The sequence below is a fragment of the Apodemus sylvaticus genome, chromosome X (assembly GCF_947179515.1).
Source record: "Apodemus sylvaticus chromosome X, mApoSyl1.1, whole genome shotgun sequence".
In the NCBI taxonomy this organism is placed as follows: domain Eukaryota; kingdom Metazoa; phylum Chordata; class Mammalia; order Rodentia; family Muridae; genus Apodemus; species Apodemus sylvaticus.
Window position 1 is genome coordinate 54,910,267 of NC_067495.1, and position 13,616 is coordinate 54,923,882.

At 45.6% G+C, this 13,616-nt stretch overlaps 1 protein-coding gene and 1 pseudogene across 1 annotated transcript in view; both read left to right on the forward strand.

Annotated features, from left to right (window-relative positions):
- Window positions 1-7,197, forward strand: part of LOC127674482 (transcription factor SPT20 homolog) — a 45,459-nt gene extending 38,262 nt beyond the window's left edge. Inside the window, exon 4 of the mRNA XM_052170248.1 lies at window positions 7,096-7,197. Within this exon, the coding sequence (XP_052026208.1) occupies window positions 7,096-7,197 (102 nt within the window). The remainder of the gene's footprint in view (window positions 1-7,095) is intronic.
- A 5,057-nt stretch (window positions 7,198-12,254) lies between these two features.
- Window positions 12,255-13,372, forward strand: LOC127674483 (endosome-associated-trafficking regulator 1-like; annotated as a pseudogene).
- The last annotated feature ends 244 nt before the right edge of the window (window positions 13,373-13,616 follow it).

Sequence of the window (13,616 nt, forward strand, 5' to 3'; positions counted from 1 at the left end):
GTGAGTCAAAGTCGAATTTGGAGCATTGCGGGTGCAGGGAGGATGCCCCAGACATTCGGAAAGATGGATGGGGGCAGACACGGCCAGAGGTTGCCGCCATCGAGGCACATCATGGTCTCTCACACGTGTGTTTGGAAATTGTCTCTGAAACATACTCCCTTAAAAGGATAGGAATCACTTGATTTTCTAGAAATTACAGGTAAGTTAGTTTATAGGATTGCCCTTTTAAAACTATGCTGCAAGTGACTGACAGGCAGGTTAGTCCATAGGTCCTCAGAACCCACATTTAAAAAATAAATAAATAACTGGGGCTGGAGAAATGGCTCAGCGGTTAAGAGCACTGACTGCTGTTCCAAAGTCAGGACTGAATTCAATTCTCAGCAACCACATGGTGGCTCACAACCATCTGAAATGGGGTCTGATGCTCTCTTCTGGGGTGTCTGGAGACCGCTACAGTGTACTCATACAGCTGGCCATGGTGTTGCATGCCTGGAATTAAAGCTGAGAGCCTGGGGTCGGAGGAATGTGAGCTTTCTTTTTTAAATTCTTTCTTTCTTTCTTTCTTTCTTTCGGTTTTTTGGATTTGGTTTTTGAGACAGGGTTTCTCTAGCCCTGGCTGTCTTGGAACTCACTCTGTAGACCAGGCTAGCCTCGAACTCAGAAATCCGCCTGCCTCTGCCTCCCAGAGTGCTGGGATTAAAGGCCTGCGCCACCACTGCTCAATTTCTTTTTTTTAATTCTTGTTGTCTTCTTTTTAATGTTTCTTTATTTATTTTATACATGTGACTACACAGTAGCTGTCTGTCTTCAGACACACCAGAAGAGGGCATCAGAACCCCCATTACAGATGGTTGTGAGCCACCATGTGGTTGCTGGGATTTGAACTCAGGACCTCTGGAAGAAGAGTCAGTGCTCTTAACCACTGAGCCACCTCTCCAGCCTGGAATTCAAGTTTAAGGGCAGATTAAGTTGTGTGATGACCTCCAGCCTGAACCATATGATGAGATCCTTTATTAAAACAAATATATATAAGTATACACTGCACACTTTTTTATTATGTAAAAATTACTTCCAAGAACCAACAATGGTAATTGGGCTTAGTTTAAGGAAGCATACTCTATGATTTAAATTTGAAACATACTGACGGGCTGGTGAGATGGCTCAAGCACATACACATGCATACACACACACACACACACACACACACACACAAACACACACACACCATTTTATGATTCCATGCACATGCATAATAATACTGGTTTTTGGTTGGTTGGTTGGTTTGGACTTTTAAGATGAGGTTTCCCGCCAGGCAGTGGTGGCGCATGCCTGTAATCCCAGCACTTGGAAGGCAGAGGCAGGCAGATTTCTGAGTTCGAGGCCAGCCTGGTCTACAGAGTGAGTTCCAGGACAACCAGGGCTACACAGAGAAACCCTGTCTCGAAAAAAAAAAAAAAAAGATGAGGTTTCTCTGTAGCCCTGCCTGCCCTGGAGTTTTCTCTAAAGAGCAGAGAGAGAGATCCACATGCTTCTGCCTCCTAAGTGCTGAGATTAAAGGTGTGCACTAGTCTGCCTGGGAAAGGTTTCTTTACAAGATGGTTTAACTGTTCTAAACTTGACCATGGAGAAAATACATGCATATAAACAAAACATTGGACTGTACTCTTCAAAGAGGTGAACTGTTTCAATTGTGTTTCTTTTTGGCTGTTTACTTATCTTGAATGAACCCTGAGTTCTGCATGTTCAGGGCAATCCCTCAGCCACTGGGCTGTGTGTGTGTGTGTGTGTGTGTGTGTGTGTGTGTGTGTGTGTTTGTGTGTCAAATGTGTGGAGGTCAGAAAAACTATTTGTGAGAGTCAGTGCTTGCTTTCTTCCATGTGGGTCCCAGGGACTAAACACTGCTTGTGAGGCTTAGAGGCCAGTACCTTTGCCCACTGAGCCCTCTCAACAGCACCCACGGTGGACTGTTGGTAACAATGGATGGTAACTACTCTGTGATGGCTAGAAAGACTAGGAAACCCACGGAGGAATGCAAAATGTCAAAGCAAAGAGAGGGGAGAACACACACACACACACACACACACACACACCTATCCATATTCAGCACAGTGTTTTGTCAAAGGGTAAATGTGAGCTTTAGACTCTATTATCCAGTTACCTCCAGCCACCCCAGGGAAGATAATTCCAGGAAAAAAAAGGCAGAGATCAATGTGGAATAAATACGTGTGCAGTGTTTTGGAAAAGCTAAGTCTTTCTTCTTTCTTTCTTTTTTTTTTGGGGGGGGGGGGTCAAAAAGTCTTTGTATGCAGGCTGGCCTTGAGCCTGCCACTGCTCCCGCCTCCTAAGTTTTATTGGAGGAAATCCTGAAAATGGGGCAATGTGGGGAATCCCTGAGTGGGTGAAGTCCTGAGTGAATGTATATTTTGACACAGACACAGCATGCTGAGGACTCAGAGGCCAGTTGGCCTATGATAAATTGGCAAAGCCATTGCCCATATATATAATCAGGCTTGAGAGGGGTGGCAAAGATTTGGGGGGAGGTCCGAGTATGAGCGTTTATGAACATTGACAAAGATTAGCAACCCTGGTTTCCTCCTGGCCACATCTAGAGCCTGAGGCTGCTCCCCTATAAAGACACCCTGCCAAGATTCGCTAACCCTCCCCATGTGCTGTATCTAACAAACAGCCTGAGAGTCCAGGTAGCCTTCGCAGTGAGAGCACCCAGCCTGACCCCAGTGTCGTTATGTATCTGTTCTTTCTCCATTCTCTCAAAGCTCCTAGTCAAGGTTGCAGGACACAGGCCTCAGAGGTTAGGCAGAGCAGGCAGTCTTGTGTCTAAGAGTCAGAGAAGACAACCTGGTAGGTTTCAGAGAAAAAAATCTAAAGGTTTTTCAAGGATCTGTGACAGAAGCTGGGCCGTGGTGGCACACGCCTTTAGTCCCAGCACTTGGGAGGCAGAGGCAGGCAGATTTCTGAGTTCAAGGCTAGCCTGGTCTACAGAGTGAGTTCCAGAACAGCCAGGGCTACACAGAGAAAATCTATCATGAAAAAAAAAAAGCAAAACAGAGTTAGACCTCCTTGTTGTCTTTAAGAGACATGAGATCTCTCTCTCTCTCTCTCTCTCTCTCTCTCTCTCTCTCTCTCACACACACACACACACACACACACACACACACACACTCAAAACTCATTGATATCCCTAAGACTGAAAACAGAAAAGTAGATAAGTAGATAGTATGGACACTGGGGTTAGCATAAGCCTGCTTTTATTTTAGGCTTTATTCCTGACTGGTTTGCAGCCAGCAGCCCAGGGTATTCACTAAAAGCAAACCTCTCTGCACACAGATGGTCTCAACAGGTCGCCCTGGACTATAGCTTTACACGAGGCACCTCCTGGACAACACAGGTACTGTTAACTATGTGGGTCTTTGGCGAGAGGTTGTTTCATTTCTTTCCACTTTCCAGTGTGTATAGTCTATAGTGTTTGCGTGTGTATGGGCACAGGAGTGAGTGTAAATACATGGGGTGGACATGGCTGTGGAAGTGATGTCAGGGGTCATCATTGGTGGCCCTTCCACCTTCTTCATCGAGTCAGGGCCTCCCAGTCCAACCCAGAACTCACAGATATGGCTAATATTCCTAGGCAGTGTGCTCTGGAGCCGCCCTGCCCCTCCCTTTTGAGGCTGCAATTATGTGAAGTTACAGGTGACCTGCTACACCCTCAGCCAGCATCCTCACGGGTTCTGGGACTCTAAATTCTTATCCGCCTGCTTGAGTGTGGAACGAGTTAACCACTGAGCAATCTCCACAGCCCACTGAGCTTAGGTCTCCTGTCGCACCTTTAACATTCTAGAATTCACATCTAGAATTAAAGGAAGGGCCAGGCAAAACCCTTTCAATAAAGGCTGTTTTCTGTCAAACACACCAAGGACATTGCGCCTCCAGATCAGCCAAATCTGAATTACTCAAGGTTTGGTTTTGGTTTTTGCTTTGTTTGTTGTTGTTTTGTTTTGTTTTGTTTTCAGAAAGATACCACCAATAAAGAGGCAGAGAAAGGAAAGAGGAAGGGACGAGGAGAGGATGACAGGACAGGGGGAAAGACAGAAAAGAGGAGAGAGAAGGGCTCATGTGATGTGCACAGGGGGCAGGGAGGGCAGTGACTAGCCTGAAACCGGCAGCTAGGCAGGCTGGACGGTCTCTCCCAGGTCGCTGCTGAAATCTGAAGACACTCCAGCCGAATCCCTTCTTCTTCAGAGTATCTCAGTGTTTTTACCCTCAAGCCCTTTGAATGATTGTGCTCCAAGTCGGCTGAGAAGGTGCTGTTTGGAGAAAGCAGTTCTCCTCAGAAGGCAAGCGAAAGCCACATAAACACATGAAGGGGAGCTTCCAGCAGAAAGCAGCCCTTGAGTTAAAAACACGCCAGGCACCTTGCTAAGATAAGTAACACTCCGGGTTACAGGGCAATGGTGCCGAGCTTTACTTCATTCTGATAATGTTTCCCCAACTGGTGCTGAGGCTAAAACCCAAGACTTGGCCTATACTGGGCAAATTAGCACAGCAGCACTGAGCAACAGTGGTGTGTGTTTGCTTGTTTGTAGGGCCGCGCTGCCTGGAGGTCAGCCTCCCTCTGCTGATCTTGAGGACTGGAGTGTTGTTCTGAATGAAATGGGGAAGAGTTTGGTTAAAGAAATGGCATGGGCTGGAGAGATGGCTCAGTGGTTAAGAGCACTGACTGCTCTTCTGAAGATCCTGAGTTCAATTCCCAGCAACCACATGGTGGCTCACAACCATCTGTAATGAGATCTGATGCCCTGTTCTGGTGTGTCTGAAGACAGCTACAGTGTACTCACATATAACAATAAATAAATCTTTAAAAAAAAAAAAGAAATGGCATGATGTATTTGGCTTATATTTTAACAAATTATTGGCCACTTTATGGAAAAGGGACTTTAGGAGTCTTCAAAATGGCCCCATGAGGCCGGGCAGTGGTGGCGCACACCTTTAATCCCAGTACTCGGGAGGCAGAGGCAGGCAGTTTTCTGAGTTCGAGGCCAGCCTGGTCTATAGAGTGAGTTCCAGGACAGCCAGGGCTACACAGAGAAACCCTGTCTCGAAAACAAAAACAAAAACAAAAACAAAAAACAAACAAAACAAAACAAAGGAAGATGGACCTGTGAGTAAAGGCACTTGCCACCAAGACTAATGACCTGAATCCAATCCCTAGGACTGGGGTATTGGTCCCTGACCTCCACACATGCACTGTGCCTGACACACTCTCACCCAGATGCACACATATACGTGCACACAAACAAAAGTAAAGGGAATTTTAAGAGAAGGAACTACAGGTAGTCAAGGACAGAAGCAAAGACAATCTGGGGGGGTGAGGGGTATTTCAGAGATCCAGGTGAGAGGCGGCGACAATGGCTTGAATAGGCACAGCAACAGTCACAGGAAGAGAGGAATGTCCCGGTAGGAAACCCAAGTCTGTTTATAGCTTGAAGATAAGATGGAGTCAAGATTTGCTGGCGGATGTATGGATGGGCTGTGAGATATGTGAGGGTGTTTTGTGGTTTAGGGCAGTTGTGATAGAGGAATCGGCACAAAATCTAACCAGGGCTCATGGAAGAATCAAAACAGAAAAATGAGAGGTGGTGAACAAAGGAAAGGACCATACTGTTAGACATAGAGGTGCTAGCAACACACCCATGGGCTGACAGGAACGGCGCAGGAAACAGGAGCACAGCAGTGATTCAGGAGAGGGCATGGAATTTAGCACACGTACTGCGTGCTCTTCCTGGTCAGGAGCATAGGCGTCCTTTACCTTTGTTAAGGTGAGCTGAAAGAATGCAGGGGGGAGAGGAAATGTGGAAAGTTTGGGAGGACAGAGAGAAAACAAACTGTTGAACTTTGCCTGCGTTTATTAAAGGCTTCCCCCAGTTCCCAGTAAAAACTTTATGATTCCCCGCAAAAGGAAGGGAAGGCAGACAAGGCCCCCAGATGTTTGCAGCAAGAGAAGTATACAATCGGGAACAAAGATGGCAGGAAAAAAGTACTTGGCCATGTCCCCCAGCGGTGGGCCTCACTGTGAGGCCTGTGAGTGCCTCCAAGCAGCAGGAGGAAAAAGGAACTCTTCTCCATCTTGTTCATTTGCTTTCTTCAAATGAAAGGGGCTTTGGAAGATCAAGGTTGCCAGTAGAAACATTTGTCTGTACAGTGTCTGTGTGACTGATGTTTGTGTTGCTATAACCAAAAAAATCTGTCAGAAAAAAAAGGGTTATTTAGGTTCATGGTTTCCAAGAGAAACCATCTATTGTAGTAGAGGGTGGTTAATTACTTTTTTGTGTCTGTGATAAAAAAAAAAAAATGACTTTTTTTTTTTTTTGGTTTTTTGTTTTGTTTTGTTTTTTCGAGACAGGGTTTCTCTGTGTAGCCCTGGCTGTCCTGGAACTCACTCTGTAGACCAGGCTGGCCTCGAACTGAGAAATCTGCCTGCCTCTGTCTCCCAGAGTGCTGGGATTACAGGAGTGTGCCACCACCGCCCGGCTGGCAATCCGAGTTTGATCTCCAGAACCTATATAAAGGTGATAGAAGAGATCAAGTCCACAAAGTTGTCTTCTGACCTCCAACATGCACGCACACATCTCTCTCTCTCTCTCTCTCTCTCTCTCTCTCTCTCTCTCTCTCTGTGTGTGTGTGTGTGTGTGTGTGTGTGTGTGTGTGTCTCTGTCTCTCTCTCTCTCTCTCTCTCTCTCACACACACACACACACAACACACACACTCACACCAGACCCACTCATTCACACACTTCGGAATTTCAAAAAAGAACTGCAAGCCATAACATATACACAGAGGCCCTGCTGCAGGCCGTGCAGGCCCCGTGCTTGCTGCTTCCGTCTCTGTGAGTTCATGTGAGCTTTCCTCAGTTCATTTGCTGGGCCTTGTTCTCTTCGCTTCTCTTTGAATTACCCACTGCCAGGTATTTTGTTAAAGCAGCACAAACAGGCTAAGATAGGACTCAAACCCTCTGAATGCGGGGGCCGACAGGCTGTGTTTTCGCAAGATCATCGCCATTCTGCTGAATGTTTGTGAAGCAGGCCTTGAAGGCGCCGCGCCGCGGCCTGGCTAGCTTTGCACCTGCTCTTATCCGGTACTGCCACCTATTGGGCAAGCGCTTCCACATGCTGCGGGACAAATGAAACCTACTAAAGAGAAAGGGAAACTCATTTCCTTGTATTTTTCTCTTCTAAAAAAATTTTACACACCAAACCAGGTTTGCTCCTGAGAGGCATGAATGAACATGTGCCACAAAAGATATACAGGAGAATGTGCAGAGAGTCTTTCGGAAAAATTAAAAACTGGATGACGAAATCTTCCATTAAAGGTCCATCTCAGAAGGGGCTGAAAGAGTTTAAGAGTCAGAAGTCGGGGAAGATGAATGCCAAGCAATGTTCTCTGGACACAAGACTGCTGCACAAAGCCTGCACAATGCCGAGTCAGTTATAGCTGTAGCAGGGAGCTCCCACCCCTGACACACTGTGAGCTTCTGGGAAAAGAAAGGTCAGCTTTCTTTAAGGATATAGCCAGCCCGGCAGCTATACAGAGAAACCCTGTCTCGAAAAAAACAACAACAACAAACAAACAAACAAACAAAAAACCCGGAAGCCCAGCACTTGGGAGGCAGAGGCAGGCGGATTTCTGAGTTCAAGTCCAGCCTGGTCTACAGAGTGAGCTGCAGGACAGCCAGGGTCACACAGAGAAACCCTGTCTCGAAAAACCAAGAACAAAGGGATGTAGCCCCTGGTAGGTAGATGACAATCCAGTAAAGTGCCCCATACTGAGATGTATATAAGCAGCACAAATTGGACTCAATGGTTTTGTTTTTCAAGGATAAATGAAGTTTGAAGGAGGGTTGTAGCAGGACCAGGAAGACTTAGGGGGTGATGGAGATGTGAATAGGATCAAAATCATTGTATTCATCAATGAAACTCCCAAAGAATTTTTATATGTGTATATAATATATAGTATATAGTATATAGTATATAGTATATAGTATATAGTATATAGTATAATACATATATGTATATATTTGGTTTTTGAGACTGGGTTTCTTTGTGTAACAGCTCCAGCTGTCCTGGAACTCTCTCTGTAGACTAGTCTGGCCTCAAACTCACAGAAATCCACCTGCCTCTGCCTCCTGAGTGCTAGGATAGGCCACCATCACCCAGTCCTAAAAATATTTTTAAATGTCTGTCAATAAGAAAATGGATCTAGGGGCTGGAGAGATGGCTCATCAATTAACAGCACTGATTAATTCTTCCCAAGGACCCAGGTTCAATTCCCAGCATCCACATGGCTGCTCACAATTGTCTGTAATCCAAGATCTGACCCCATCACACAGATAAATATGTACAGGCAAAACACCAATATATATATATATATATATATATATATATATATATATATATATATATATATATATCAAAAATAAAATTTGAAAAGGAAAAGAAAATGGATCTGGAGCACAGCATAGTGTTGCTGGGAATTGAACTCACGCCCTTTCAAAGAGCAGTCAGTGCACTCAACCGCCCAGCCATCTCTCCAGCACAAATAAAGTCATTTTTTTTAAGAAAAGAAACACCTCAGGGGCTGATGGAGGTATGCCACAGATCCTGAGTTCAATTCCCATAGTGTCTCACAATTGTCTTTAACTGTAGTCTCATGGGGTCTGATGCCCTCTTCTAGTGTGCAGATATATACCCTTACAGGCAAACAAAGAAAAACCATATACATACCTTTTAATAATAAATAATAAAATAAATAATTTTAAGAAAAGGAAAGAAACATCTGAATTTTTCAAAAATTAGTTTAAAAAGAAACCTCCACAGACCCCCATACTATGAGCAGCAAGATTTTAAAGAATACTGTTGCCGGGTGGTGGTGGCGCACGCCTGTAATCCCAGTACTCTGGGAGGCAGACGCAGGTGGATTTCTGAGTTCGAGGCCAGCCTGATCTACAGAGTGAGTTCCAGGACAGCCAGGGCTACACAGAGAAACCCTGTGTCAAAAAACCAAATACAAAAAAAAAAAAAAAGAAGAAGAATACTGTTGTTAAATACTGGGCTGATTCGGCCAGGCAGTGGTGGCGCACACCTGTAATCCCAGCACTTGGGAGGCAGAGGCAGGCGGATTTCTGATTTCAAGGCCAGCCTGGTCTCCAGAGTGAGTTCCAGGACAGCCAGGGCTATACAGAGAAACCCTGTCTCAAAAACAACAAATCCAAATATATATATATATATATATATATATATATATATATATATATATATATATATATATATATATATATATATATATATATTGGGCTGATTCAAGGTAAATGTAATGTCAAAGGTTCCTAGTTCTGTTCTATGATGATATTGCTTTAAAAAAAAAACAGGAAGTAGGGGGCTGTAGAGATGGCTCAGTGTTTAAAACTCTGGCTGCTCTTCCAGAAGTCCTGAGTTCAATTCCCAGCAACCACCACGTGGTGGCTCACAACCATCTGTAATGAGATCTGATGCCCCCTTCTGGCACGCAGGTGCACAGGCAGACAGAGCATTTATACACATAAGATAAATAAAGCTTTTTTGAAAACTTAAAAAAAAAAAAACAGGAACTAAAATAAACAACAACAACAACAAAAAACAGGTAGTAGTGGTACACATTTTTAATCCCAGCACTTGGGAGACAGACACAGGCAGATCTCTGTGAGTTCCAGGCCAGCTTGATCTATAGAGCCAGTGCCAAGCCAACTACAGCTACACTGAGATACTCTGTCTTGAAAAACAAAAGGAAAGAAGAAAAGAAAGAAAAAACAACAAAAAAAAAAACCAGAAACTAGCCTAGTGCTTCTTGTCTTTAATTCCAGCACAGAGCGGACAGAGGGGCAGGCAGATCTCTAAGCCTGAGGCCAACCTATCTACAGAGTGAGTCCCAGAACAGCCAAGGGTACACAGTGAGAGCCTGTCTCAAAAAAAAATACAAAACAAAACAACAAAAGAGAAAATAAATTTTAAAATTTCAAGTATAACAAAAATCAAGAACTTGAAAGAAGCAAAGAGTAAATTCCTGGTTATAGTAAGACACTTAGTGTGTGGGACCACTGAAGTGGAAACCTTAACGGTTCCTTGGAAAGTCAGTTGTGTTGGAAGGTGTTTTGCTGGGGCAAACACATGAAGGAACGTTCCGTTAAGGTGGACACGGGTGAAAGACTCGTGAAGGAATGTTGTGCTGAAGCAGACACAGAAGAAAGGATGTTCTGCTAAAGCCAGTACATGAAAGGACATGTGATGGGGGGGGTGAATTCTTTGCTAACAACACACATGTATTGGTCTGCTTTCCATCGCATAGTTGAGCTGTATTTGTTGGGACTCCATAGAAAGAAATGCACCAAAAAAGTTCTGAAGGTGTGCTGCTGTTTCTTGCCACTTTCACAGACTCAGGCTGATTGGCAGAGTGATGTCAGCCGAGAGAGAGACACGTGCTGAGGCGAGACCCGTGGAGGACACGTGATGTTCGGAGGGTATAAACAGGGCTCGACAGACAGTGACAGAGGCTGAGCTGGCCTTGCTTATAGAACTGGCTGGGCAGTGCTTGTGGGTCTCGTGTTTTCCCTGATCTTCCCTTCACTGACAGAGGCACAACTGAGAACTTCTGGTGTCCTTCCCTCCAGGTCCCTCCCGCTGACTAGTGCTGAGGCTGAGGCCTGGCTGTCTCTGCTAGGTAATGCTACTGCTGCTGATTCAAGTTCGATATCCTGACTCTACCGAACTGGACTGTTGGTATATTCATGCAGTGTTTGTGGCTGGATCGAGCTGCCTCTGCCTACATACGAACTGAACTGCCGATTTCCAGACGACACAGATGGAAGTGGCTCCAAAGAACCTTTCTAAACAGGTCACTTCCCCCATATCCTTTCTTCTCCGCCACCTCTGGTGGGTGGTGGGCTAAAGAGGAGGTTAAAGTGTTTAAGAGCCATCATTAAAAATAGACTATAGAGACCAGGACCCACCAGATAGTGAAGTCTAGAATTTCAGACATGTGGGGAGACTCCAATGGCTGGGCAAGGAAGCAGCACTCTGACTCACAGTAGGGAAGCCGAGTGAAACTTAATGTTCCACCTGCTAAGTTCACATTTACCAAGTTCTCTAGCTAGACAAAAACCTCGCACCTGAGACAAAGGAAGGAAAAGACAGAAATGTTTACAGAGCAACCACCAGGAATACTTTTGACGTGAGCTCCTGGTCCCAAATTGTGATGGTCCCCTGAGCCACTGAATTTTGTCCTGGGCACAGTGATGTCCAGGGATGTCCTGGGATGAAGCCATCAAATAACCACTGTTGCAGGATATTTGATCATGCTGTTAACCCTAAGACTGTGCTGTTTATTAAAAAAAAAAAAAAAAAAAAAAAAAAAAAAAAACCTTGTTGTGGTGGTGAGGCTCAGCCCTAGTACATACCCTTTATCCAAGAGCTTTCTATGTATTTCAAACAAGTATTGTAGTATATGTCTCAGTCCTAGCACACCCTTCTGATCCAAGAGGTAACTAAAGTCTGTGTTAGGTTGAGATGGAGCACGCAACCAAGCTGACAGGGTGTTATGGTTTATATAAGATCAGCCCAGGGAGCGGCATTGTGAGAGTGGCCTCTTAGAGTAAGAGTGGCCCTGTGGAAGCCAGTATTCTGCCAGCAGCCTTCAGTTGAAGATATAGAGCTCTCAGCTCCTCCTGCACCATGCCTGTCTGGATGCTGCCCTGCTCCCACCTTGATGATAATGGACTGAACCTCTCTGAACCTGTCAGCATGCTGCAATTAAATTTTGTCCTTTATAAGACTCAGCTATTTAAAAACAATGAATTCATGAAATTCTTAGGCAACTGGTTGGAACTGAAAAATATCATCCTAAGTGAGGTAACCCAATCACAAAAGAACACACATGGAATGCACTCACTGATAAGTGGATATTAGCCCAGAAGCTCTGAATACCCAAGGTATAATTCACATATCAAATGGTGTCCAAGAAGAAGGAAGGAATGGCCCCTGGTCCTGGAAAGGCTCAGTGCAGCAGTGTAGGGGATTGCCAGGACAGGGAAGTGGGAAGGGGTTGATTGGGGAATAGGGGGAGGGATGAGGGATTATGGGACTTTCAGAGAGGGAGAAACCAGGAAAGGGGAAATCATTTGAAATGTAAATAAAGAATATATTGAATAAAAAATATGAAAAAAAAAACTTGCCTTCTGGCAGCACCGGATGAGGCAGGGGCTGGGATGGCACGGCCGCAGGGCGCGCCCCCACTATCACGGACGCGGAGCCTCGTGGTTCCCGACGATCTATGGAAAGGGGAAATGTACTAAACAAGGTCGGTCGGGAGGACAAGAGACGTGCTTTGGAGGTGACAAACTTGAAGAACTTGAAGAAGCCAATCCATTCTCCTTCAAAGAGTTTTTGAAAACCAAGAACCTCAACCTGTCAAAAGAAGTCAGGACCACCAGCCGAACTTACCCGAAGGAAGCCTCTTGGCGCCCACTGGGATGAGACCGCAGCTCCCCTGCCTCCCGGCCCATGGGGTATGGCCCGGAATATCGGCAGCCATTTTTTGAAGACCCAACAAGAGCCAGGAACCTAGAGGAGGATGAAGAAGTTGGATGGAATCGAGCCTGCCTGCCGTCTGCCGTGGAGCAGACCCATTCCTCTAGAGCCACACAGAACTCATCGCCCTGTGCCACCTACCTTTCCTGTTGTTCCAACGCATCCGAGCTGGCAGGTCCCGAGTCTTTGCCCCCATGGTCGCTGAGTGACACTGACTCCAGGATCCCACCCCCCCCCCCCAGCATCTCCAGATGGGAGTCCTAATGCAGACTTTGCAGCTCACGAAGAATCCCTAAGGGACAGACACCTGGGGATGTTGCAGATAAGTTACGAAGCACTGAGAGATGAAAACTCTAAGCTCAGAAGAAAGCTAAGTGAGGTTCAGAGCTTCTCTGAAACTCAAACAGAGATGGTGAGGACGCTGGAACGGAAGTTGGAGGCGAAGAGAGTGACTTCCGTGACCGCGAGTCAGTGGTCCGGGAAGCCGAACAGAACCTCGAACTCATGACTGCACAGCTCTCAAACTTCAAGCGAGAAAATGGAGCACTTCGGTCAGGCCAGTGTGCCAGCCTTATGGGTGAAGCAGAGCGCCGATGTGGCCTTGCAGAACCTCTGTGTTGTCGTGAACAGTGCGCACACATCCGTAAAGTAGCTGGTGTCTGGAGCAGAGACACTCTTCCTTGTTGCTGAAATGCTCAAGTCTCTCGATAGAATTCCTGAAGTTAAAGATGAGGTGGACTCTTGAGAATCTCTACCTGCCCCTCTGCACCGATGGCACCACACATCTTCTGAATGTGTTCCTAACTGTGCAGTCCTCACCAACGCACTTCACAGCCTAAGTATGTGACTGGCCACCTGCAGTACGGGGCTGCTTTCCACCAGTTGCACCTTACAGTTTACATGAAGTCCCACTGTTTGATAGACTCACTGATTTACTGGAAGACATTTTATAAAATGTCTTTTTTTAGAATTTTTTTTAGAAGCCACTA